The 26,200-nt window shown below is 43.8% G+C and overlaps 1 protein-coding gene across 11 annotated transcripts in view; it reads left to right on the top strand.

The window, feature by feature from the left end:
• Window positions 1-26,200, top strand: part of DCDC2C (doublecortin domain containing 2C) — a 5,988,712-nt gene that overhangs the window by 3,777,407 nt on the left and 2,185,105 nt on the right. For 10 of the 11 annotated variants that reach the window (XM_078647857.1, XM_078647855.1, XM_078647851.1 and 7 more), the window contains one exon: window positions 655-732. The exons of the other annotated variant lie outside the window; for it this stretch is intronic. In XM_078647857.1, coding sequence (XP_078503983.1) covers window positions 655-732 — 78 coding nt within the window. The remainder of the gene's footprint in view (window positions 1-654; window positions 733-26,200) is intronic. 11 annotated transcript variants of the gene reach the window in all.

Here is a 26,200-nt window from a genome sequence, read left to right as displayed (position 1 = left end):
CCCTGCATTGCTGGAGTTGCGTCACGCTTCTGACACAACTCCAGCAATGCATCAGTTTTCGCTGACAGATCCGTCAGTAAACCTGACGTATCTGTCATTCCTTGTGACATGATGCATCATCCAGTAAATATGATGCTTCTCTCATGTCGCCTGGAGGGTGCACTGAGAATTGACGCATCACTGTTTTCACACAGCGATGCTTCACTTCTCATAAATAAGGCCCACAGAGTGTTAATTTTAGCAACTGTCATATCCATTTCAGTTGGGGCTGTATTCCTTTCAACCTTTTATATTCATTTCAGCATGCTGCCTCTTTGCATGTCAGCCATAACTGCCTATGGCACATTTACACATCTTTGAGAACATTTTTGTACAAAACACATTTAGTAGATCAAGAACAATGCTTAAGGTTTAGTTTTAAAGAGGCACAATTGAAATTCTAAGGGCACCTTGAAGACCCATATTAAAGTGCACATATCTATTTTTAGTAATGTGAAACAGTGCCTCACTTCAGTTTCTTCCATTGCAAAAGTTCTCCAATTCTGCGTCATATGAGTAACATGAGTAATGGGATTGCAACCAAACATGTGTAGTGTTGTATTCACCACAGATGCCTCTATTGTGCAATAAGTTATGCACATATATTTTTCACAGGATCATCTTAAAGCGCTGCAGAAAGAAAAAGTGGCATTTGATTTTCATGAATGGGCCTACGTAACACCAAAAGATGATGTGAGTATGAAAACCAGCACTACACGATTAGAATGTCAGGATCAGTTTGACTAAAGAAGAATAGATCTCTCCCTTTCTCACAGTGATCAAATCTCAGTATTAGGTAAAGAACAGAGGATCGCATTGGTTAATGACATCCATAAGCTTTGTAGCAAAAACAACATAATGCGATCTTTTTTCTGTTCCATTCATTTTTACAAAAACATCCAGATCTGGAATCACTGGACTGTAGTACATTTGTAAAGTATGTAATAACTATACTTGTTCAACTCGTACTCTTGGCACTTCAAAGTCTAAGTCCTGTGGGGGTCGAGATCCTGCCCTTCCCATAGCATGCCACAAAAGCAAGTGTACATACACGGTCCCTTAGGATATCAAAGCTCCCAGGTATATTTTAAACCAGCGTTTCTTAACCCAAACAGAAATATGGCAGACCATTGCCAAAAACGTCAACGCAGGCAGAGTGTCAAGGAGGTCTATTGAGGAGGTCAAGAGGAGCTGCCATGATGTGAAAAGCCAGACCAAACAGAAATTCGCCGCCAACAGGAAGGCAGCAACTGCGAATGGAGGTGGGAGTCCTGTGCCACAGGAGGAGCTGGATGAGTTTTAGGAAATGGTGGCCACAGTCACCAGTGTGGAGACGGTGGCAGGAGTTGGGGATCTGGACACAGCTCAATATGACCTGACCCAACAGCAACAGGGTGAGTAATGACCAAGGACTGGGGCGATGGGCACAATGGCACACATGCACAATCATGTATAGCACACTGCACACGTACAATGACAGTGGAACATGTCCCTGATACCCTTGGCAAACTGCAGCACACATAGAAACACCAAGTAGGCCCCCATCCACTATGTGCACATATGAGCCCCCTGCATATCACCAACGACACAATCTACCCATACACAAGTGCAGAATCCAGAAAAGCAGCGGCTGTGTGAGCCACACTGACTATGCAAGTGACACTGTATGACCGATAGCATGGCTTCAGTCAAAAAACATGACTCTGTGCACGATTCGACATTGAGGTGGCCCAGTGTGGATCCCATCAGTAAAGGAGCAGGTCACACTCTGCAACATCCACGTGCACGTACAACCCATGCCGTCCATTACACATCATCAGACAAACAATGCACAAGACTACCAAATCCGTCCAAGAGCACATATGACTAAACCTGGGCGAAGTACTACGCTAGGCTCGTGTAGTTTGCGACATTGGCGTTACTTCGCACTATGAGAATTGCACGTAGCACAGTGCAAACACGCGTAGCGGTCATTTTTTGCTTGCTCGCAGTCCTCAACGCCAAATTGGCGACCGCGAGCGAGCAAAATGACATCCTGGCGAGACTTTTTCCTCGTTCGCGATCAGCAACCTCAAGTTGGCAATCGTGAGTGTGGAAGATAAACGTCCCGGCAAGATTCTTAACTCGGGGAGGTCAGGTTTCTCATTGCGCGTCGTCGCGTATGCTCGCGACCGCTTGTGATGAGAAACTACCAGTCAGCGTTGAGAAAGCTGCAGCTCCAGTAGAAATCTACTAGAGCGGCAGAAATTGACCGTTTGCACTGTGCAAGATGCGGTGTGCACTGATTGCACAGTGCGGACAAGCATCTGGCACTGTACAATCAGTGCAAACAGCATTTTGCACAGTGCACTACGCAGTTCATGTAGATCGCGTAATGCGAAGTGCACTTCGCGTAGCTACTCGTAGCGCTACTACGCGAACTACGCCTAGGGTTACATATGACCCAAGTCGCAAACATTTCAGTCCCTGAAAAGCACACTATTGAAAGGCACACCGACACAAAGGGATAAGGTTCTTCTAAATCTGAGCTACAGGGGCTACTCACCCACAATGCAGCACACACACATAGCAATCACTGCACAACAACATTGACAGCAATGTGGTACAAAGTGCAACACCTACACCACAGGACAGAGGACACAACAGGTTCCGCCTGTGCGTAGTAACTGGCCATTCACATGTGACATTGCCTGGCATTGTGCGATGATACTGTACGAGTACAACAACACATCCGGCATTTAGTTGAAATTCCCACTGTCTGCCATCAAATAGCCAGCTCCACCAAAACAGTCACAATGTACATTGACACGCAGTCTGTAAGTAAACAGCTACATACCATCAACATACATGGGACACTCTGTTGACCTGCATCTCCCCTTTATTCTTTACATTGCAGAGGGACGATCAACAACTACTGCAGAGCAGACCACAGATCTCATCAGTGATGATGAAGAGGACAACCTGCACATATGCACTGACACCCTCCAATGGCTAATGGACAGCCTCCGCACCCTACCCCCCAGGAGCAGGGCAGGCCAGCTACCTCAAGGTGACCCCACCCCCTACACAGACCACACAGCAGCAAACACACACCACCAGGGCTGACTCCCAGGCCCCCCCCGAACATAACATGGAATTCCAACACCATGTGTTGGGTTGTCAGGTGGAGATGAATGATCAGCTGCGGTTGGGTTTGGAGCTCATGGCAGCCAAACTTGATGTCATACGTGGGTGTCTAAGTCCCATCAGGGACCACTTACATCCACTGTCCGCACCATGCTCCCTGAAAATCCTTGTCTGACATTGCTTGGGCCATTACTCGGATACAAGAACTGTCTAGTCAGACAGGTACCAGCGAGGACAGCACAGAGTTGGCACAGATGCGTAGGACAATGGAGACCATGGAGCAGATGCAGGCTGGAAGTATGGCTGCCACGGCTGAACACCAGTGAGATGTAGCTGGGATCATCCATGCCTTGAAGTTCCTTATCTTGCCATTGCTGCCACTGAGCCTGTCCCAGATAACTGCTGCGGGAACTTCGACTCACACATCTCTGACCCCTGATGTGTCAGTGGCACACAGTGATGCAGCCCTATCACCTTCGCACACTGATGTGTCAGTGGCACACAATGATGCAGCCCTATCACTTTCACACCCTGATGTGTCAGTAGTACACGGTGATCCAGCCATTACACCACCACACACACCGGACACACTGGACACACCGGACGTAGAAGAAGTATCAGAGGAGTAAGATGTGGATGGTGATTACTGTGTGAGGAAAGAGGTAGTAGCATCCATCCCTGCCATATGACCTGTCCCTGCCCTATGCATCATGCACTGGAACAACACCTCCCACTGTCCCCCGGACTACTATGCGACATTCACCTGGACCCCGACATGGACTGCCATATTTTCAATCCCAAAGGACTCTAGTTGGCCCACCACTGGGCTACCATGTAATGTGGGCTTGGCATGGCCATGTACAGCTCCAGCTCCGGCATTCACCAGAATGTGAATAAAACATTCGAAATCACACAGAAGTGTCATGTTTACGTACACTCAAGTATGGAAGTATGGATGGATGTAGGGATATTGATTGCACAAGAAGGTACACCCTGGTAAATTACATCAATGCGCATGTTTGACCCTGAGCCACATGGCCAATTAGATGACTGTGAAGATGTGAACTAGCTGGGGCCCCATTGCACATGAACAACAATATCGCAACCCCCCAACGCAGGCACACGTCCATGTATTAAATAGAGATGTGTGTAGAAATGAAAAAATCTGTAGCAGGCCAGAAGTGGTGTCCTCCATCACATGTGACAACAGAACGTCACTTTGCATACCTACTCACACACATATGTGTGGACACATTCTGTTTTGATGTATATCATAGCTCCACATGGCCAGAGTGTGGACACCATACTCACATTGCTAAAGACACATAAGTTCATAGGTCTGCCAGCAACTATCACAAACACAATGTCTGGCTCACAGAGGTAGAGCTGTCAAAAGGGACCGGCCCCCATTGTACATGAGTCAGTCATTCCCTTCCTGTGTAGGTATGATGCTCATTGTGGCACATGATTTGTCAATCTAATCAACACTCATCACAGTTAGACACCAGTGAAGTTGCGTAGACTTTATTGGCATGTTCATCTTAGTACCATCAAGGTAAGGGCCGCAACATGCAGGGAAATGCTTAAGACACTTACACGCAGCATGGGAACATGTAGAGGTGCACGAGAAATGGGGAGGCAAAAATGTACACCAAATCATTATGGATGGCAAAGATCTCAGCCCCCCTTGCCTTGCTGGACGAATCATGTGATGCTTATGTCTGCTCATTGTCCGTTGTGAGGGGACACGACTCACAGCCCATGGAATCTGCATAGTCCTGTACCACCGGACAGCTCCAACTGTCTGCTCTGCTGACAGTGATCAGGTGAAAGGGTATGACAAGGTCACATGTTGTACTACATTGCCATGTGTGTACTCTCCCCCAGCAGTATGTCCTAATTGGGAACGTTAACAAATGATGCTGTGCTGCTTTGACCATGGAACTGCATCACCTAGCACAGGTGTGGGTACAGATGCGTAGTTCCAAGCACATGCATTCTGAGTCCAGACAAAGGCAGGCATGCCAACTGTTGTGGTGGGATATGTGAGCAGTCCCCACAATCCAACAAGGTGTTGGGACCTGTACCATGGGTGACAATCCGATGTGGCTTCAGGAACGTTGTTACACATCCATGAATGCGAGCGCAGCTTCATGGGCAATCTGTTCCAATAGTACGCCATTGTCGGGTTCAAGGAACACCAGGGTGAGCCAATCCATTAACTGGTCCAGGTAGATGTGATCATCCATTCTGTTTCACCAATCCGCAACACTGCCCTATAGGGGAGTGCCTTGATGTGGTCACTGCACACGAGGAGCGGTGCAATCCCCCATGCACAACTGCCAGCACATACGCCGAAGATCAGTGCATCCCATGCACGGGTATCCCTTTGACAGTCCAATTCGTGGGCCAATAGGGAGCACACTGTCAGGCCATAATCCAATTCAGCTACTGTTGCGTTGGATAGGCAGATCTCCATGGGCCACTCAAATGTGCATGATCGACAGTGGAACCAGGGCTGGACACAGGTGATGTAGGCAAGACGGAAACTCAGAGAGAAAAACTGATTTGCAACACTGCCATTGGCAGTGATCCCAACAGATGCAGCATTCGTGCACGGTACAGTTCCACATGATAGGGGTTGTGCATGTGCCCAAGATTGCCTGCCATTGAGTTTTTTGGTCTCGTAGCACCTGCAATCCTCAGACTGGTGGCAGTTTCGAAGACGATATGCCACAGCTCTGGGCGATGAGTCGTTTGTGTGTGCACCCTTTTGACGTAAGGTTTGTTTTTTTACCAATGTGTCAAGGGCATCCCTTGCAGGAGTAGCTTGTGCAGGGACAAGTGTGTGTGGGGTGTGGGCTCATTGGTCTTTCATTAGTGCAGTTTGTGGTGTGGGAGTCATCCGAGGCTGGTATGGTATCTCACGCATGGCGTGACAGCCGCATTCAGGACCAAGGTTGGGGGTTTGGTTGTCCTTCCGCCTTGTGTATTGAGACTAAGGAGCTTTCAAGCCTAATTTTAGTCTGACTACTACTTGCATTTCTTAAATGTGATGTGGCCTTTGCGCTGACGTTGATGTCAGGCCTGTGATTTGGGGTGCCCCATTTAAGAAACACACGTAGCAGTTAGCATGTTTGTAGATGTCAAGGGCCCGATTGGCCTTGCGCTCCTTGTTCAGTCTCTCTTTTTCTCTCTCTCTCTCTTTCTTTCTCTCTCTCTCTTTCTCTCTCTCTCTCTCTCTGTCCTTTGACTGGCGGTGGGTGTTGTGACCCTCTTGAGTGTCCGGCATGCATGATCAGTGGCTCCATGGCATCTGTTGCCCTTCAGGTGTGGCTCTGGGCTGGACTCCCTTTTTTAGAAAAAAATCTTTTTATTAAGGTAACAGGCTGTAAAACAGTGACACACTGTACTGCATCTGATGGTAAATGGACATATAAATGACAGAGACAAGCATAGAATTAGCCTTGAACATTTTGACCTACATACATAGTCTCAAATTCAAACACAATATCAGCTAGCTGTAGAAACAGATTGGGTACCATCAAATCCCCCCTATACAGTATCCACGCTCCCCATTATTTTCTCCCACTTCTTGGAACACCCTCTACTCTTATATATCACTTGTTCAGCCCTTTGGCACCAATCTAGATCTTTCCCCCATTCTCCCACTGTTGGCAATACATTACTACCCCACAATCTTGCTATATTTCTCTTGACAACCATACTTGCCAATGCCAACCAGGCCTTATCCCACTTAGGCCAGGTGATGTCACTCGTCACTCCCAAGATGTGCCAGCGGGGCTCCAGAGGAACCTCCGCACCAACCACTTCAGACATTATGTCCGCCAGGCTGGACCAGTATGCCTGGATCCTGGCGCAGTCCCACAAAATGTGGAAGAAGGTGCCCACTTTTCCACATCCCCTCAGACAGAACTGTGAATCAACGTACCCAATACGGTTTTGTGTCGTGCGCGGAGTGTAGGAGCGGTGCAGGATGCGCAGCTGAACCAGGCTAAACCAGGCTCGAATCGCCACCTCCCGGGGGCTCTGTTGGGGTTCTCTCCAATCATCCTCCTCCAACAATCCAACCTCAGATTCCCATTTTTCTCGCAAAGACTCCAGGGGATCAGTCAGGTTATTAAAAAGCCTTTTATACGTGAGGGAAATGGCCTTATCTATCATCGGGTCAAGCAACAATCTATCTTCCAGTGGGGCGTATTCTGGTAATTGTTCCCCATGGTGGAGATGTTGGTAGATGTCATGTCTAAGCTGCTGGTAGTGAAGGAACTCCCTTCTTCCCTTCTGGAATTCTGCTTGCAGGGTAGAAAACTCTAGTATGTTCCCTCTTTTCCATATATCACCAACACATCGATGTCAATTAGGCTCCATTTGCGAAGGTCCTTTAGTTTTGCAACCTCTGTGAGGTAGTTCCCAGCCCACAGCGCGGTTTGAGCTGTAAGCTTCGCCTGGGCCCCCTTTTTTGGTGCAGGCTGTCATCCGACTTTACACCGGGTCAGAGCAGGTGTTAATTTCCTGCTGCTAACATGCCTTATCAACTGTTTTGTGACCTTATTGCCGATCTGACTGGTCGTTGAGAATGTTGCGGAGTGGTGCTGTTGCTGCTTTTGGCACAGGAACGCCTACTCTGCATCTCATTAGAGACAATTGCCGGGGTCATCTGTGGCGATGTTTTTTGTGGCTGCTATTGCGGATAAACTGGTTATATGGGCTGTTAGCACCAGCTTGTGAATGGGGAGATAAGATTGGCTGCGATAAAGTGCCGTTAACTCGGTGATGGCTCCTTGCGAATATGCCCCTATTAGTCTGAGAATTCAGATGTCTTTTATAGAATAGGTTTTTCGTTATACTTCTATTGTATACCATACCATCATAAACCCCATACATCTGCCATTACGTGTTTCTGCAGCATTGAATCTTAAATATATTCTCATACTATTAATATGCTATATATATATATATATATATATATACCGGAATTCTTTGGTATGGTGATAAAATAGCAGTTTTAAAGACTAGAATAAAACATATTGCAAACGGTACCCCTCCCACAGCATTTGTGATTTTTTTCCTGTTATCTTGTGAGTTGATAGCCCCTAGGTTCTGTGCCGGACGATATCAAATGAAGTAGTCCTTGGTTGAATGCTTTCTAATATTTTTTATTTTAATCCACAAATAAGATATAATGCTTTATATGAAGAGCATCTCTTTTCTATACATTCGCTCCGTGTGTCAAGAGAATCTTTCAGCGTGACAGGGTGTACTGACAATGTTAAAGACAGTCTGCTTAAGTGTTGCCAGAGTTGTAGTTACTATCTCTTCTCAGATTATGATGTAATATTTTTGTTGAATGCGTTTTCTGTAAGACCATGACATTTCATCAAGAAGACTCCTGTTTTTCTTGAATTGTTTCCGTTTCTTCAGTAAAATGAATGCACATTATTTTATTTTCTTTCTCTGTGAGAGAAAGATCAAACATATGGCGCTTAAAAAGTATCTCCAAAAATCTGTGCCAAGGGAAAAAAATAAGGATAAGAGAGTGGGGCATCATTTGAGAGAAAGAAAGGACCCTAATGCTGTAGTCCGTATGCATATGAAAAGATCTACGACCTCAAGGAAAGTTCCCTTAGGATTTAAAGATGTCACTCTTGAAGGACCGGTCACCCTCTCAACCTTTGCATCATCTATGTTAGCACCTGTGTGTCGATTGCCAGTGCCACCTTTTTTGGGAATCCCCCCTTATTATCCATTTCACTCTTTCCACTGCGTTTTGGGTTCAGGAATCTCATTTCAGTGCATAAGACACCACCAACGCAATCTCTAGGCAAACCCTCTAAAATCTAAATAAATGTAACTCATGAAGAGAAGATAATAAGAAACATGATTTTGATTAGAATGATAGTCACAGCCATATGGAAGATGATACGGAGGAGGAATGGGGTAAGAAGGTGCTTCCTAAAGGAGGCAGTTTCTGTCTTCTCCTACTCTTTAATCTTGTAGTAAGGAGCTGAAGCTTTTTATAGATGTCAGGCCCGGGAAACATCCTTTACAACGCAACTTTTACAACGCAGTGCCTTTACGACGCAACTATTACAACGGATGTCATTACAACGCATAGCGCTGGGGGGCGCTCTAGGATAGGGAATAGATTTAATTTACTATCCAACACCTTCCCTACTATCCACGGGGACTGGAGTTGGAATAGTAAATTAAACTATACAGTCCAATATCCCGGCACTCAATTGTAACAATTTTTAGTTCCTTATGTATTAAACATTAAGACTTTTTTTATCTATGCACAGATCCTGAGTATTACATCCACAAGTGACACTTTTGGTTCTTATTAGTTACAGGAATTTATTAACACACATTAGTGAGCATAAACACCAAAAAATATACATCAGACACAAAATAATATAAGAGCTGGTCAGGAGAAGATGATCAACAAAATATACAGGACAGTTGGTATTTAGTATGTCCTCCTTTTCCTGATCCACAAAAAAAAAGTCTTAATGATTAATACATAAGGAACTAAAAATTGTTACAATTGAGTGCCGGGATATTGGACTGTATAGTTTGTTTTACCTAGGGACTGTCTATGATATCCCTCTGTATATGTGCACCTAGGTAGTAGGGTGTTTTTTCCCGAGAGGCACCAACCCCAAATGTAACTCTGTTGTTGATATAAACTTTTCGAATCCTTAAATATATGGCTTAATCTGAATCTATTTTCAATAAGAGGTGCGCCCCAGTAGCATTACTGCCAGCGAAAGTGTATATATAGTAAATTAAACTATTCACTACCCAGCACCCCTAAGCACTATGCGTTGTAAAGGCATGCATTGTAAAAACTGCGTTGTAAAGGCATGCGTGGTAAAAGCATGCGTTGTAATGTCATACATCCGTCAGGCCCAATGATTGGTCTGGAACTAACCCCACAGGCTATCCTCGCTGAGCATTGGTATTAATGGGCAGTTTGTTACGTGGTGTAAGCCTACGTCTAATCCCTCATACTTGGAAAGGCTTGTTTTTGGCCATGACAGCAACCCAAAATGTGAATAACCCCCACATCAACCATAAATCTAATCACACCAAGCACATTAAGGGAACAACCGTCACCCTCCTTAGAAGAGTTCCGTTCAACCTTTCATCATCTTTCCATCTACTATCTATCTATCCGAGCTTCCTACCTAACGTTCTATCTGTTCACCTTTCTACCCAAATATCCATCTATCCATTCTTCTAACTCTACTTTCTCTATCCATCCATCTATCCATCCACCCACCCACCCATTCATCCATCTATCCTTTCTCTTTTCTTTCCCTATCTTCCCACCCAGCTGTCTATTCTTACGTTCTTTCATCTATTCCATCTTTCACCTATTGTTTCTTTCATTGTTCCATTCATAATTTCACCCTTTTCTTCATTTCATCTTCTAATCTATCAATCTTTCGACCTGTCCTTGCATTCATTCTTTCATTCTTCCTACAGCCTACAGATCAAGGTAGGAGAGCCTATACCTCTCTCCTTGTCAGACCATCACGCCATTCCTTTTTATCTCCAAGTTTCGACCAGGTACTGTGCCTGCTAATAGGGTAATGGAGAAAAAGAGAAATCTTAACCTCATCAGCAAAGAGGTTCTCAACATTTTTAAGAACTCTCAGGCCACTGCGCACTCAGATGCTAACTCAACTGCCACTGGGCTGTTGATTTTTCTCATTGGCTTTTATCAATCATGGATACCTTAGCAGGCTTACTACAATGGGCATATTCCTTCTTGCGGCTATATCTCTCAGTCAGTGTGAAATATACACAGGCACTGCTTAAGATTCGAAGTGTAGGGAGAATACTCTTTAGCAGTCCACAGTAAAATTGCTGGTGTAATCATTGGACATAGTTGCGTTCTTATATCTCCAACACCCTTCGGACCTTACACCAACCCTTCCGGGTACTCCATCCATGCCAACAATAGATTCAAAAAATCTTTCTTCTTAGACTTTTTTCCTATTAAATCCATCCTGGACATATACACAAGGGAGTTTAGCCATTCAGAGTGCTGTGGCGCACTTCTCACCCATTTATGACAAATCTCTCTTCTTGCGAGCAACATTGCTTAAAACAGCAAGTTTCTAGCGAAACCCGTAAAATCATCCCCCATTCCAAGAAATAACCAAAGACAGGCTTACCTTTATTTGCTGACCTAAAATACTTGACATTGAAGATTCCACTTTATCCCAAAAACCTCTGATCGCGGGGCACTCATAAAACATGTGCACATCCGTCGCCTTTTCTAAACCACATTTACCACAGCTGGTTCGACTCAGTTCCACAGCCAGCGTAAACTCTCCGTCCATAGTCTCCATAAGGTGCCAGTAACAGATTGCTACTTCCTTGTTTCCAGTGGGTTTTGTTACCAGTTGCTCCTCTAAAATGTTGCCAACGCCAAGTGTCTTGTTTTCTACTTTGCTAAACACACAAGATGATGGACAGAATGTTGCACAATGGCAAAACATTCACCCCCAGTCACAGATCTGGGTTTAATCCATTTAATCCGGTTTCTGGCTATGAGCCATCTTCAGTCAGGATTCGGGTCCTGGCCGAACCCAGTCTTGACCCTGTGCCTCATGTTCCCATGACTATAAACCAAAACGAGCACCACTATTGCCACACTACTTAGACTTGGATCATGGATGATCGCTCGAATTACTGAACCAAACAGTAACTCTCAGGAGATGTTTTATCCGGAGTTAATCCAACGAATTTTATTAATTTTGCATCACAAATATCATATAAATGAACACTTTTTTCCGCTTGCTCTAGAGAATCTCAAAAAGGATACGTCAGTTACAATAAAACAGGCGGACAAAGGAGGGTCGATTGTTGTATGGGACACTGAAAAATACATAGTAGAAGTGATGAGTCAACTCAACAACCCGAGGTGCTATAGAAAAATAGCGAAAGACCCCACTACAGAATTGCAACAACAACTGAACCCAATTTTGGAAAAAGGCTTGATCGAGGGAATTATCGGGAAGAAAGAGTTTGAATATCTCAAATGTAATAATCCACGAATACCCTTGTTTTACGTCTTACCTAAAATCCATAAGGACATAAACGCCCCTCCCGGAAGACCAATCGTCTCCGGCTGTGAGTCATTATTTGAACCAGTGTCCAAGTTTGTGGACTTCTTTTTGAAACCTTTTATGTCCGAAGTCAAGTCATTCCTCCGTGATACAACTGATTTTATCAATAAACTCCCCACTATTCCCTTTGAACAAAATGAAGATTTCTTAGTAACAATGGATGTTTGTTCATTGTACACCCAGATCCCTCAGAGTGACGGTCTGGATGCAATTCAGTTTTTCTTGGATCAAAGACCCAGACCCATCAGAGTACCAACGGACTTTATCATGGAGCTAGCGACATTGGCTTTAAAAAAGAACTATTTTAACTTCAATGGAGAATTTTTCTATCAGACAAGCGGAGTTGCCATGGGGTGTCCTTTCGCCCCAGAATTGGCTGTACTCTTTATGGCATTATACGAAGAGAGATTTGTGTACCAGTCAAACCCATTCGTAGAACAAATCACCAGCTGGAGTCGATATATCGATGACGTCTTTTTGACCTGGAAAGGGACCGAAGAAGACCTAAAGAAATTTCATGAGTGGCTCAACTCAAGAACAGAGGAAATTAAATTCAGCATGAGCTTCTCAAAAGTTAAAATGCCATTCCTCGACGTCGAGGTATATCCAACAGATGGAGGCTTGGTGACCACATTGTATAAGAAACAGACAGACAGAAACAAGGCTCTACATTTTAAAAGCAATTACCCGCGGAATTTAAAAGAAAACCTCCCATTTGGACAGTATTTGCGGATTAAAAGAAACTGCCATTTTAAGGACGAATATATGTTCCACGCTACCAACTTGACAGACAACTTAGCGTTAAGAGGCTACCCCAGAAAATTACTAAGAAGAACAATGAAGAGAGTGTGGTGGATTCCTCGCGATACACTCCTAGTGAAAAAGGCAAAACCAACTCTCAATAGGATAGTTTGTGTCTCCACATTTTGTCCCAACTCCAACATGTTCAAAAAAACCATCTTACAAAATTGGCATCTGGTGGAAAATATCGATGAGACACTAAAAGAGAAGCCATTGTTTGCCTTCAAAAAAGATCAAAGTATTGCCAACCATTTAGTCCGCGCAGCAATAAAGAAGAATATACCGACAATTGGCACGATGCTAGGATTACCACCAATCCAAGGACACCACAAATGCGGATCCTGCATTTGTTGTGCAAGTACCGAAGAAGGGTGCCTGTTTCAACATAAGCAACAATTCTGGAAACACGAAAAATTTACAAATTGTAAGTCAAGGTACGTCATATATGGCATAAGATGCCCTTGCGACATGTTGTACATCGGCAAAACAAGCCAGGAGGTGAGATGCCGAATTACCCAACATAAATCGCGAATTAAAAAGAATGTCACAACTGCTCCTCTAGTGAATCACTGGAAGAATCATGAGCATACACTAGAGGATTTGAAATGGACAGTGATCGCAAAAATTGAAAAAGACTCCAGAGGTGGTGATATTGAGGAAAAGCTATCACGCAATGAAGCCATGCTAATTGTCAAGTTTAACACAGCGACAAACGGTCTGAATGAACTCTCCGAGATCTATCGCTTGTAAATACCCCAGACGGAATACTGCCGACACTGCAACGAACATGAACACAGTCCAAACTGGTCCGCTGCCCCCGCTGTGGACTGCGAGGTCGGCTGCACAGAGGTCCGATTCAACTAGACCCCAGATCAACACTAACACCGTCTCCATGACGACCGACAACTCAACTACAATCCCCACAATCCCTGGAACTAGGAAGTGAGTAAAACTAAGAAACGCGAGAATAGCAATACCGATTGGATGGCACCGGCCCCTGCATTTGCTGTCAGAGACCGAAGAGCGTGGACCCCCTGATGAATTCAGTGCAAGAGGATCATTCAGGTAACTGAAAGCGCCGTGAGAGACCGAAACCGCGAGGCGAAGAGCCCAATAGACAGAGACCTGACTGAAGTCTCCCCTTTCTTTTAGAACACTAAAACGAGAAGATTCTTCGTCATACCCGGGAACTACCACCCGACCGACGCACACGCTGTAAACAAGTAAGTCGTCCCCTCTCCACCCATAACAGCGGTAGGAGCGAGCGTAAATGTCACCGTGCTCTGACAAGCTCCTCTATTCTTTTAGATCTCCTCTTCCACCAAATTCGAAAAAACTTGGATTTTGACTAAATCGCGGCATGCGTTAAAATATGTGAGTATTCACGTATGAGTGTGTGAATGAAGAGAGTGTAATTGCCTTCCTCCAATTAGAGACTAAAGAGGCTCTATTTTTGTTGCAGTTTCTCCAAGCAAGAGAAAACCGAGCACCTACGAGGTAGGATTAGTTTCCCCACCCCCCACTGTAGTGTCAGAGGCATGGTTTTTCTACCCCCGGTTGATTCACTCTTGTTCTCCATTTACAGGCACATGGTCCTGATGAGATTTCCCCACAACAAGGGGTTATCGAAACGCGTAGACCCCCTCTACCCAGCATTAGGAATATTCTATTGATTATCAAGCATTTCAAAACTTCTCATTTGCTCTTTCCAATGCTATGTTTTCTAAATCACGAAATTGTAAATATTGCTGTGTAATTCTTATATGTGTGTATATATCAATGTACTGTTGTGTATGAGTGTTTGAATGAAAGCTGGTAGTTTGTTTAAAATTGTCTCTTTGTTTGTAAATAATTGTCCCTTTATATGTGACGTGGAGCCAAATAAGTGTTGTTTGTATTTAAACAAGAAAAAGTGTTCATTTATATGATATTTGTGATGCAAAATTAATAAAATTCGTTGGATTACCTCCGGATAAAACATCTCCTGAGAGTTACTGTTTGGTTCAGTAATTCGAGCGATCATCCATGATCCAAGTCTAAGTAGTGTGGCAATAGTGGTGCTCGTTTTGGTTTATAGTTATTGGATTGTGAGGCTTGTCCTTATTGCCAGTGAGCCCAGACCCTGTCTTGGTAATGGTCATGTTCCCATGAGGCACAGGGTCAAGACTGATTTGCATATGGCCATGTCTGAACTGGGGTGGATTGGTGAGCAAAATTACGATGGATTAAACCCAGATCTGTGACTGGGGGTGAATGTTTTGCCATTTTGAAACATTCTGTCCATCATCTTGTGTGTTTTCCTGTTCATCCTATGTGGGAAGGGTATGCCCAGACGTGGGTCCCATGCTCACTAAGCTACTGGAGTCAAGCTATCCTGGCTGAAGCTGGCTGATATCCAGAAACCGGTCCTAGGATGCTTGATTCTGGTCCAGGGAAGATGGGGCTTGGCAGTTCAGGCTGGACTGTTCCCATGAGGCACATGGTCAAGACTGATTTGCATCTGGCCATGTCTGAACTGGGGTGGCTTGGTGAGCAAAATAACGATGGATTAAACCCAGATCTGTGACTGAGGGTGAATGTTTTGCCATTGTGCAACATTCCGTCCATAATCTTGTGTGTTTTGCTGTTCACCCTATGTGGGAAGGGTATGCCCAGACCTGGGTCCCGTGCTCACTAAGCTACTGGAGTCAAGCTATCCTGGCTGAAGACGGCTGATAGCCAAAAACCGGTCCTAGGATGCTTGTTTCCGGTCCAGAGAAGATCTGACTTGGCAGTTCGGGCTGGACTGTTCCCATGAAAGTACTGTGGAAAGGGGTCCCAGCAATGAGCAACAAATTAAGACAATTCAATAATAGTAAGAAAACTCAATTAGCCAGCATTGTTATTTATTCACAATGTAGGTATGTGTTAATTATCATACAGTTTGAATACACAATCACAAAATATTCGTAGTGCCCCTGGAGGGGAGGGAAGTGATATAGTGCAGGGTAGTGTGGGTATAGGATAGTGACATTATAAAAACCGGCCAAACGGCCTCACTGTACTATGTATCAAAGTCCAAACATAGACAAAGCAAAATACCATTGGTTCAATACGTCATTAGGTAATGATCATGCTCCACATATCACAATAAATGACCAGATCATGGGGTGAAGCTGAATAAATATAAAGGCTGTTGACGTTTTGACCCTCTAGTAATTGCAGGCATTAGTAATATCCTTGCATCGAGGTCTTCATCAGGATGGGGACGGGGCAGAAGAACTATTTGGTGAACAATGAGTTTACATTTTACAAAAAAAGTGTTGTGCTTGAGTCAAAAATTTAATTTAGCACACTAAAATGGTAGACAAGCCATACCAGGGGTTGCTCGTCTCCAAGATGGATGATGGGGATGAGAACGCAATCAGAGGAAGAGTTACTTCAGGTCCTATAAATAGGGAGATATTAAATACGACCCTAATATTAAAACTGTGTCCAAAAATTGGGAGTAATGAAAAGGTGCACTCACATAAGATAGTGATGTAAGACAGTCCTCAGATCTGAGAAGGAAAGGAAAGGCGGCACATCATTAATCAAGGGCTGCCAACATAAGAGGGGTTATAGGCTACGTAGCGTAAGTAAGAAGGATAACTTACAAAAGTTGAAGCTGTGGGAGCGTATCAAGTCCGCCGCAAGGTCAGGCTGAGTGCGAGGGTCCCGCTGCGCGTTCGTGCGTCATCGGAAATTCACCGTCTGTGGGTTGAATACGGGAATTGGGAAACCGCACAATTGAAAAGAGGCAACAATAGCGGTTCGGGCAGTGACATAATTCAAATGAACCTACCGGGAGCAGAATTAATCCGTCTCAGTGCCGACTCGCGTCCAACAATGGGGATCGGCTGTTTCCTGTTAGGCGGGTGACCAAGGCAACATGTACACGTGACCTCTGACGGTCCGTGTAAAAATGGAAGAGAGACTAAAGCTGGGGCTGTGGGACTACTGGCAGTAGGTCAAATGACAAATCGCCTAATTGAAGTAGCGAGTACGCTGTGAAACTCAATGTCGTTCACATTGGTGAAAGGACAGTAAAAGTGTAAAAAAACATGTCCGTGTACAAGATTATTAGCATGGGCATATTGACAGTGATGTTAAAGACATAATTGCCGCCGAGCATCTCAGGGGTCAGAAATGAGCATACAACAGCATATAAACAATGTGTCACTATGTGAATTAGGCAAAGGGCAATCGGCTAAATCGTGTTATGGGAGTAACCATAGGGACAGTAGCACGTGACCACTGACGGTCCATTTAGTTGTGGAGAGAAAAAAACTACAGCTGTGACGGTGGGGCTCCTGCTAGTCAAGAAAAGTGTCAACCTGCCTGGTTTACAAAGAAAGAACAAGTACAGCACTCAGCTAGTCTTTGAGTCAGACGGTTGCGAATACGTTTTTAAATAATTTGGATGCAGGCATAAATACACAAATACTCAATTATCAATCATCATCAAAAATTAGTTAAAAAATGGAGATAGTGTAAACGGACCTCAAGGGATCATACATGGACATAGATCTACAATGAATGTCATTGGGACATCACAATGCGGCGTACCTGTCATATGACGGTAAAGGCCACATCAAACAGAAACAGAATTATCATAACTCTAAGAGGTTAGTGACAAAGAGTCAAGGTATGGCAGAGATAGATATATTGTTCAACAGTACCCACATTAATTCAGCGTGGCCAGTTGTGAAAAGGAGCTATCATTTTCATTCAGGCCATTCTGGATGGAATCAAAATAAAGCATCCATTTCAACTCCCGTGTGTTTAAGATGTTGATGATGTTGCCACCACGGGGTCCAAGGGTTGATTTTTCTAGAATCACCCATTTAAAACTGTCTGGGGGATGTGGGGCAGATTTGAAATGTTCAACAAGCGGTGCACTATGTACTTCGCATCGAATCCGACTAGTGTGCTGAAGGATCCTTGCTTGAGCCTTCTGTTGAGTCTGGCCAATGTAGATCTGAATGCATGGGCACACTATAGCATAGATTATATTAGATGTATTGCAGTTAGTGTGTGATTTTAGTTGCACTTTGCGTTGATTATGTTCAAATTCCTTTGTTTGCACCGTGGTGCTGCAGGCCTTACATTGTCCGCATCTAAAATGGCCCACAATGGGTGGGAGATTCCACAGAGTTTTGACAGTTGTTTCCTCCTTCGGTTGTAAAAAGGACCTCACAACGTGGTCCCTCACACTCTTAGCTTTTCTGAAGGCATGTAGTGGTGTGTTCTCTTGTCCTACATCATCTGCAATCAATTTCCAGTGTTGGTTGACTATCTGCTTAATTGTGTTGCTTTTAATTGAAAATGTAGTAACGTACACAAGTCTCTGTTCTTGCTGGTCTGTTTTGTCCTTGGGAGTGAGTAGATGCTCACGAGGATTGAACCAAGCACGTTTCCTAGCTCTTTTTATAAGTCTTCTAGGATAACCGCGTTGTTGAAGACGGTTCGAGAGATCCTCAGATTCCACAATGTAATGGTCCTTATTGGAACGGTTCCTACGGATCCGTAGGAACTGCCCAAAGGGCAGGTTGTCTCGTAGGGCTCGAGGATGGTGGCTGTTATCTCGGCTTCCGGTATAATGTGGTTTGTAAGATACCGGCATTCTCGTAGATGGTGATGTCCAAGAAATCCACTCTCTTGCTGTCTAAATGAATCGTGAAATTCAGATGGGGGGATTGTTGGTTCAGCCAGGAATGGAAAGACATGAGTTCAATCGGATCTCCGTTCCAGATGAGTAGGATGTCATCAATATATCTCATCCAGAGACAGAGACGGTCTCTGAATGGATTAAAGGTGTTCGTCATTGCTATCCTTAGTAGGGCTACAATAAATTCGGTGGGGACTGCCACAGGTGCAGGTCGCTGTTGAAGGGATCTGGTTACTACACATAGAACTTTCTCCTGGGGGATACAGGTATACAAAGAGACAACGTCACATGTAGCCAGAATTTGCTTACTGGGATCAAATGGTAATCCTTCCACAATATTGATGGTATGCATTGTGTCGCGTAATTACGTCTTGGTTGATTCCGCAATCGGTTTAAGAAGAAATCAACATATCTCCCGAGTGGCTCCAGCACCGGATTTGCACCTGTATGACAAAAAGAAAACCTATCCCTATTTACAAGACGACTCCAGACTAAGGGCGTAGCAATGGGGGCTCCATTCGCTCCAGATATAGCCATCATATATATGTCAACATTTGAGGATGGTGTCGTCCTGAACGCCTTTTATCCATTCAGAGACCGTCTTGGTCTCTGGATGAGATATATTGATGACATCTTACTCATCTGGAACAGAGATCCAATTGAACTCATGTCTTTCCATTCCTGGCTGAACCAACAATCCCTCCATCTGAATTTCACAATTCATTTAGACAACAAGAGAGTGGATTTCTTGGACATCACCATCTACGAGAATGCCGGTATCTTACAAACCACATTATACCTGAAGCCGGCTGAGAGGAATTCACTCCTGCAATATAACAGCCACCATCCTCGAGCCCTACGAGACAACCTGCCCTTTGGGCAGTTCCTACGGATCCGTAGGAAATGTTCCAATAAGGACCATTACATTGAGGAATCTGAGGATCTCTCGAACCGTCTTCAACAACGCGGTTCTCCTAGAAGACTTCTAAAAAGAGATAGGAAACGTGCTTGGTTCAATCCCCGTGAGCATCTACTCACTCCCAAGGACAAAACAGTCCAGTAAGAACAGAGACTTGTGTGCGTTACTACATTTTCAACTAAAAGCAACAAAATTAAGCGGATAGTCAACCAACACTGGAAATTGATTGCAGACGATGTAGGACAAGAGAACACACCACTACATGCCTTCAGAAAAGCTAAGAGTGTGAGGGACCACGTTGTGCGGTCCTTTTTACAAGCGAAGGAGGAACCAACTGTCACAACTCTGTGGAATCTCCCACCCATTGTGGGCCATTTTAGATGCGGACAATGTAAGGCCTGCAGCACCACGGTGCAAACCAAGGAATTTGAACATAATCAACGCAAAGTGCAAATAAAATTACACACTAACTGCAAAACATCTAATATAATCTATGCTATAGTGTGCCCTTGCAATCAGATCTACATTGGCCATACTCAACAGAAGGCTAAAGCAAGGATCCTTTAGCACACTAGTTTGATTCGATGTGAAGTACATGGTGCACCGCTTGTTGAACATTTCAAATCTGCCCCACATCCCCCAGACAGTTTTAAATGGGTGATTCTAGAAAAAGCAACCCTTGGACCCCGTGGTGGCAACATCATCAACATCTTAAACACACAGGAGTTGAAATGGATGCTTTATTTTGATTCCATCCAGAATGGCCTGAATGAAAATGATAGCTCCTTTTCACAACTGGCCACGCTGAATTAATGTGGGTACTGTTGAACAATATATCTATCGCTGCCATACCTTGACTCTTTGTCACTAACCTCTTAGAGTTATGATAATGCTGTTTCTGTTTGATGTGGCCTTTACCGTCATATGACAGGTACGCCGCATTGTGATGTCCCAATGACATTCATTGTAGATCTATGTCCATGTATGATCCCTTGAGGTCCGTTTACACTATCTCCATTTTTTAACTAATTTTTGATGATGATTGATAGTTGAGTATTTGTGTATTTATGCCGGCATCTGAATTATTTAAAAAAGTATTCGCAACCATCTGACTCAAAGACTAGCTGAGTGCTGTACTCGTTCTTTCTTTGTAAACCAGGCAGGTTGACACTTTTCTTGACTATCATGAGCCCCACCGTCACAGCGGTAGTTTTTTCTCTCCACAACTAAATGGACCGTCAGTGGTCACGGGCTACTGTCCCTATGGTTACTCCCATAACACGATTAGCCGTTTGCCCTTTGCCTAATTCACATAGTGACACATTGTTTCTATGCTGTTGCATGCTCATTTCTGACCCCTGAGATGCTCGGCGGCAATTATGTCTTTAACATCACTGTCAATATGCCCATACTAATAATCTTGTACACGGGCATGTTTTTTACACATTTACTGTCCTTTCACCAATGTGAACGACATTGAGTTTCACAGCGTACTCGCTACTTCAATTAGGCGATTTGTCATTTGACCTACTGCCAGTAGTACCACAGTCCCAGCTTTAGTCTCTCTTCCATTTTGACACGGACCGTCAGAGGTCAGATGTACATGTTGCCTTGGTCACCCGCCTAACAGGAAACAGCCGATCGCCATTGTTGGGCGCGAGTCGGCACTGAGACGGATTAATTCTGCTCCCGGTAGGTTCATTTGACTCATGTCACTGCCCGAACCGCTATTAATGCCTCTTTTCAATTGTGCGGTTTCCTAATTTCCGTCTTCAACCCACAGACGGTGAATTTCCCGACGACGCGCGAACGCGCAGCGGGACCATCGCACTCAGCCTGACCTTGCAGCGGACTTGATACGCTTCCACAGCTTCAACTTTTGTAAGTTATCCTTCTTACTTACGCTACGTAGCCTATAACCCCTCTTATGTTGGAGGCCCTTGATTAACGATGTGCCGCCTTTCCTTTCCTTCTCAGATCTGAGGGCTGTCTTACATCACCATCTTATGTGAGTGCACCTTTTCATTACTCCCAATTGTTGGACACAGTTTTATTATTAGGGTCGTAATTAATATCTCCTCCATTATAGGACCTGAAGTAACTCTTCCTCTGAGAGCGTTCTCATCCCCATCATCCATCTTGGAGACGAGCAACTCCTGGTATGTCTTGTCTACCATTTTAGTGTGCTAAATTAAATTTTTGAATCAAGCACCATACTTTATTGTAAATTGTAAACTCATTGTTCACCAAATAGGTCTTCTGCCCCGTCCCCGTCCTGATGAAGACCTCGATGCAAGGATGTATCTAACTCCTGCAATTACGAGAGGGTCGAAACGTTGACAGCTTTTATGTTTATTCAGCTTCACCCCATGATCTGGTCATTTATTGTGATATGTGGAGCATGATCATTACCTAATGACTTATTGAACCAATGGTCTTTTGCTTTGTCTATGTTTGGACTTTGATACAGATTACAGTGAGGCAGTTTGGCCGGTTTTTATATTGTCACTATCCTATACCCACACTACCCTGCACTATATCACTTCCCTCCCTTCCAGGGGCACTACGAATACTTTGTGATTGTGTATTCAAACTGTATGATAATTAACACCTACCTACATTGTGAATAAATAACAATGCAGGGTAATTGAGTTTTCTAACTATTATTTAATTGTCTTAATTTGTTGCTCATTGCTCGGACCCCTTTCCTCAGTACTTTCATTACCCAGGTCCCAGTGACTTCGTGTGGGTGAACTCATCTCTATACCGGACTGTTCCCATGAGGCACACGGTCAAGACTAATTTGCATATGGCCCTGTCTCAACTGGGGTGGCTTGGTGAGCAAAATAACGATGGATTAATTCCAGATCTGTGACTGGGGGTGAATGTTTTGCCATTGTGCAACAATCAGTCCATTAGCTTGTGTGTTTTGCTGTTCACCCTATGTGGGAAGGGTATGCCCGTGCTCACTAAGCTACTGGAGTCAAGCTATCCTGGCTGAAGACGGCTGATAGCCAGAAATCGGTCCTAGGATGCTTGATTCCGGTCCAGGGCAGATGTGGCTTGGCAGTTTGGGCCGACTGTTCCCATGAGGCACAGGGTCAAGCCTGATTTGCATATGGCCATGTCTGAACTAGGGTGGCTTGATGAGCAAACTAACGATGGATTAAACTCAGATCTGGGACAGGGGGAAAATGCTTTGCCATTGTGCAACATTCCATCCATCATCTTGTGTGTTCTGCTGTTCACCCTATGTGGGAAGGGTATGCCCTGAGGTGGGTCCCGTGCTCACTAAGCTACTGGAGTTAAGCTATCCTGGCTGAAGACGGTTGATAGCCAGAAACTGGTCCTAGGATGCTTGATTCCGGTCCAGGGAAGATGTGCCTTGGCAGTTCGGGCTGGACTGTTCCCATGAGGCACAGGGTCAAGACTGATTTGCATATGGCCATGTCTGAACGGGGGTGACTTGGTGAGCAAAATAACGATGGATTAAACCCAGATCTATGACTGTGGGTAAATTTTTTGCCATTGTGCAACATTCTGTCCATCATCTTGTGTGTTTTTCTGTTTTCTACTTTGCTTCCAGCTTTTTAATTGTATATATTTAAACTTTGAAAGTGTACCTTTCATCAGCCTGTTAAGATCTTGCCAGGGTAGCACATTTCCATCCCTGGTCAGATCTCCCCAGATTTTTAGGTTAGAGTTTTTAATGGGCGCCGCCAGTTTGTCACCTAAGCTCTCTGGAGTCCCTGGTGAGTCCCAAACTGGAGCAAAGTACGAGTAGTGATTCAATTTTGAACGGCGTCTAATGTGACACCACATTTTTGCCGTTGATTGTAGCACCTTTAGTTTGATTTCTTTTATTTATTTAGGGTCACCAAAAGAAGCCATCTGTATCTACTCTGGATGATTTGAACATTGCTAAAAACATTGAACCTACTATAGAGCCATCTGGTATCTTTGTGAGCATTCTAGAGTTTTTTAATTGGAAGGCCCATGCATAGTATTGTATATCAGGCAATGTTAAGCCTCCCTTGTCCTTCCTCCTCCACAACTTCTTCCAGGTGATCCTTATCCCTTTGTTAGCCCAAATAAATGAATTTATAGCCTGCTGAATTTTGTGTATAGTAATTTTGTCAATGTGCAAGGTATGAAATTAAATATAAACGTAATCTTAGGCAATATAGTAATCTTGACCAAACTAACTCTTCCTAAGATCGTTAACGGAAGGTGAACCCAGCTCTTCATTAGTTGAATGCTCTCTTTAAAGACCCTCCTCAGATTGATTTCTGCAATTTCATTTATATCTTGAACTATCCTTAACCCAAGATTTCTTAGTTCCCTTTTAATTTGGGGGTTGGTGCTTACTTGATTCCATATCATGATTTCTGTTTTATGCTCATTTACTGAGTACCCGGACACCTCTCCAAATTCTGAAGCTTTTCTTAAGATGGTAGGCAAGGCAGTGCGCAGATCAGGTGAGTACACAATTAGATCGTCGGCATATAGCGCGACCTTTCTACCCCAGTCTACCTGTTGAAAAGGGAAGATATTACTTGCTTTTTTAAGTCTAAAAGCAAAAGTCTCCATATAAACATTAAACAGGAGAGGGGAGAGGGGGCAGCCCTATCTTGTGACCCTAAGTATCTTAAAAGGAGAGGATAACTTCCGGTTCACTAAACCCTTGCTGCAGGTCCTGATGTATTAGCTGTATAGCTCTACAGAACTTGTCCCCAAAGTTGTATCTTTTTGATACAGCGAATAGATAAGACCACCTCACCTTATCAAAAGCTTTTGAGGCATCCAATGTTGTTATTGCTAAAGGAATATTGAAGGATGATGCTAGATTGATGGCCCCAATTAATTCCTAAGTGAGTTCGTGCATATACCTCCCCTTTACAAACCCTCTCGGCTCTTCATATAATGAATGGCACGCAATTTTGACTAGTCTACTAGCCAAGATTTTTGTGAAGATTTTATAGTCTGATATTAAAAGTGATATTGGTCTGTACGACTCACAAGCTGCTGGGTCTTTATCCGGTTTCAGAATAAGAATAACTGTGGCCTCATTGCAAGACTTCAGTAACTGCATTCCATGCTCTAGCGCTTCACCCATAACTGTTATCAAAATAGGGAACAGCACTTCTGCCAGAATTTTATAAAGCTCCATGAGAGTGCTATCAGGCCTGGCAGCTATACCCATCCTTTCTCTTCCATATATAAAATACTGAAAAACTCTTTAAAGGCTTCTTTAACCTCGATTTCGCTATTTAAAATAATGTTGGAGTGATCTTCCTTGATCTCCTTGATCCTGTTTTTGTTCAAATCTGTCTTGACCTTCCAGGCTAGGAGTTTACTTGCTCCCTCTCCATATTCAAAGTGGGCTAGTCTACTAGCATCCCACCTTTTTTTAACCCTTACTTGGAGAATCTCTGATAGTTGGTTTTTCAGTAACAGCTGCATCTTTTCTAGTTTTCTTTTTCTCCTCTGAGACTAGTCCTTTCAACTCAATATTCAATTGCTCAATTTTTTCCTCTAACCCTGTAATTTCCCTTTTATACTGCTTATTTCTATGGTAGGTTACACTAGTGATCTTTCCTCTTATGAACACGTTTAGGGTATCCCAAACTATTGTGTTACCCATTAACTTGCTATCAGCCAATATTGTCCGATCTACAGTCCACCTCCTTTCCTGACACCTGGTGTTATTTTTTAATGTTAATAAAACTGCTGAGTGATCTGAAAGGTGGGCTGGCTGAGATATCTTCCATAAGGCTCCAATCTACGAAGAAATAATCTATTCTAGACATACTTCGATATTTTTGTTATTAAAAGATACACCCAGTTGATTACCTGCTCTTTCTCTCCAAAGATCACAAAGAGTGTGCTGTGTCATCATGGTTTTTAGGAGTGTGTAGAAATCAATAAAGTCTAGTAGACAGCTCTTGTAGTTGTAGTTTATTCTTCAAGTTACATCTTGGTAAATTCCAATGTAAGTCTTAATATACGCTCCTACTATAAGCCCCACCAGGAGCGGCCTCCCGGCTGCTCAGCCCATCTTCTCTAACTGCTCTCACTTCAAGCACAAACCTCCATAACATTCTAAATGACATCACATAGCAAGAGCATCAGAGCCAGGGAGATTAATTACATAAGAAGGAGATTACTACAGAGTGCTTGTGAGTTAGGTGTTGGTGTTGCTCTAGTTCTACTTGACTTATCTAATTTTAAGTCTAAAACCACATTAAAATCTCCCAATATAATTGGGGCAGGGAATTCTAAGAGGTTAGTAAAGAGATTTTTTAATGGTTCACAATCGTCCTGATTCGGATCATAGTAGCCTACCAGCGTTAGTGACTTATCGTCTACTTTTACATCTGTACATCTGTAATAATCCACCTCCCTGCTTTATCCGCCCTCGATTTAGACACCCATAGTTTTGCTTGCTTTTTCACAATTATG

Source organism: Lissotriton helveticus, chromosome 6 (assembly GCF_964261635.1).
Source record: "Lissotriton helveticus chromosome 6, aLisHel1.1, whole genome shotgun sequence".
Taxonomy (NCBI): domain Eukaryota; kingdom Metazoa; phylum Chordata; class Amphibia; order Caudata; family Salamandridae; genus Lissotriton; species Lissotriton helveticus.
This window is presented reverse-complemented; position numbering and strand designations above follow the sequence as displayed.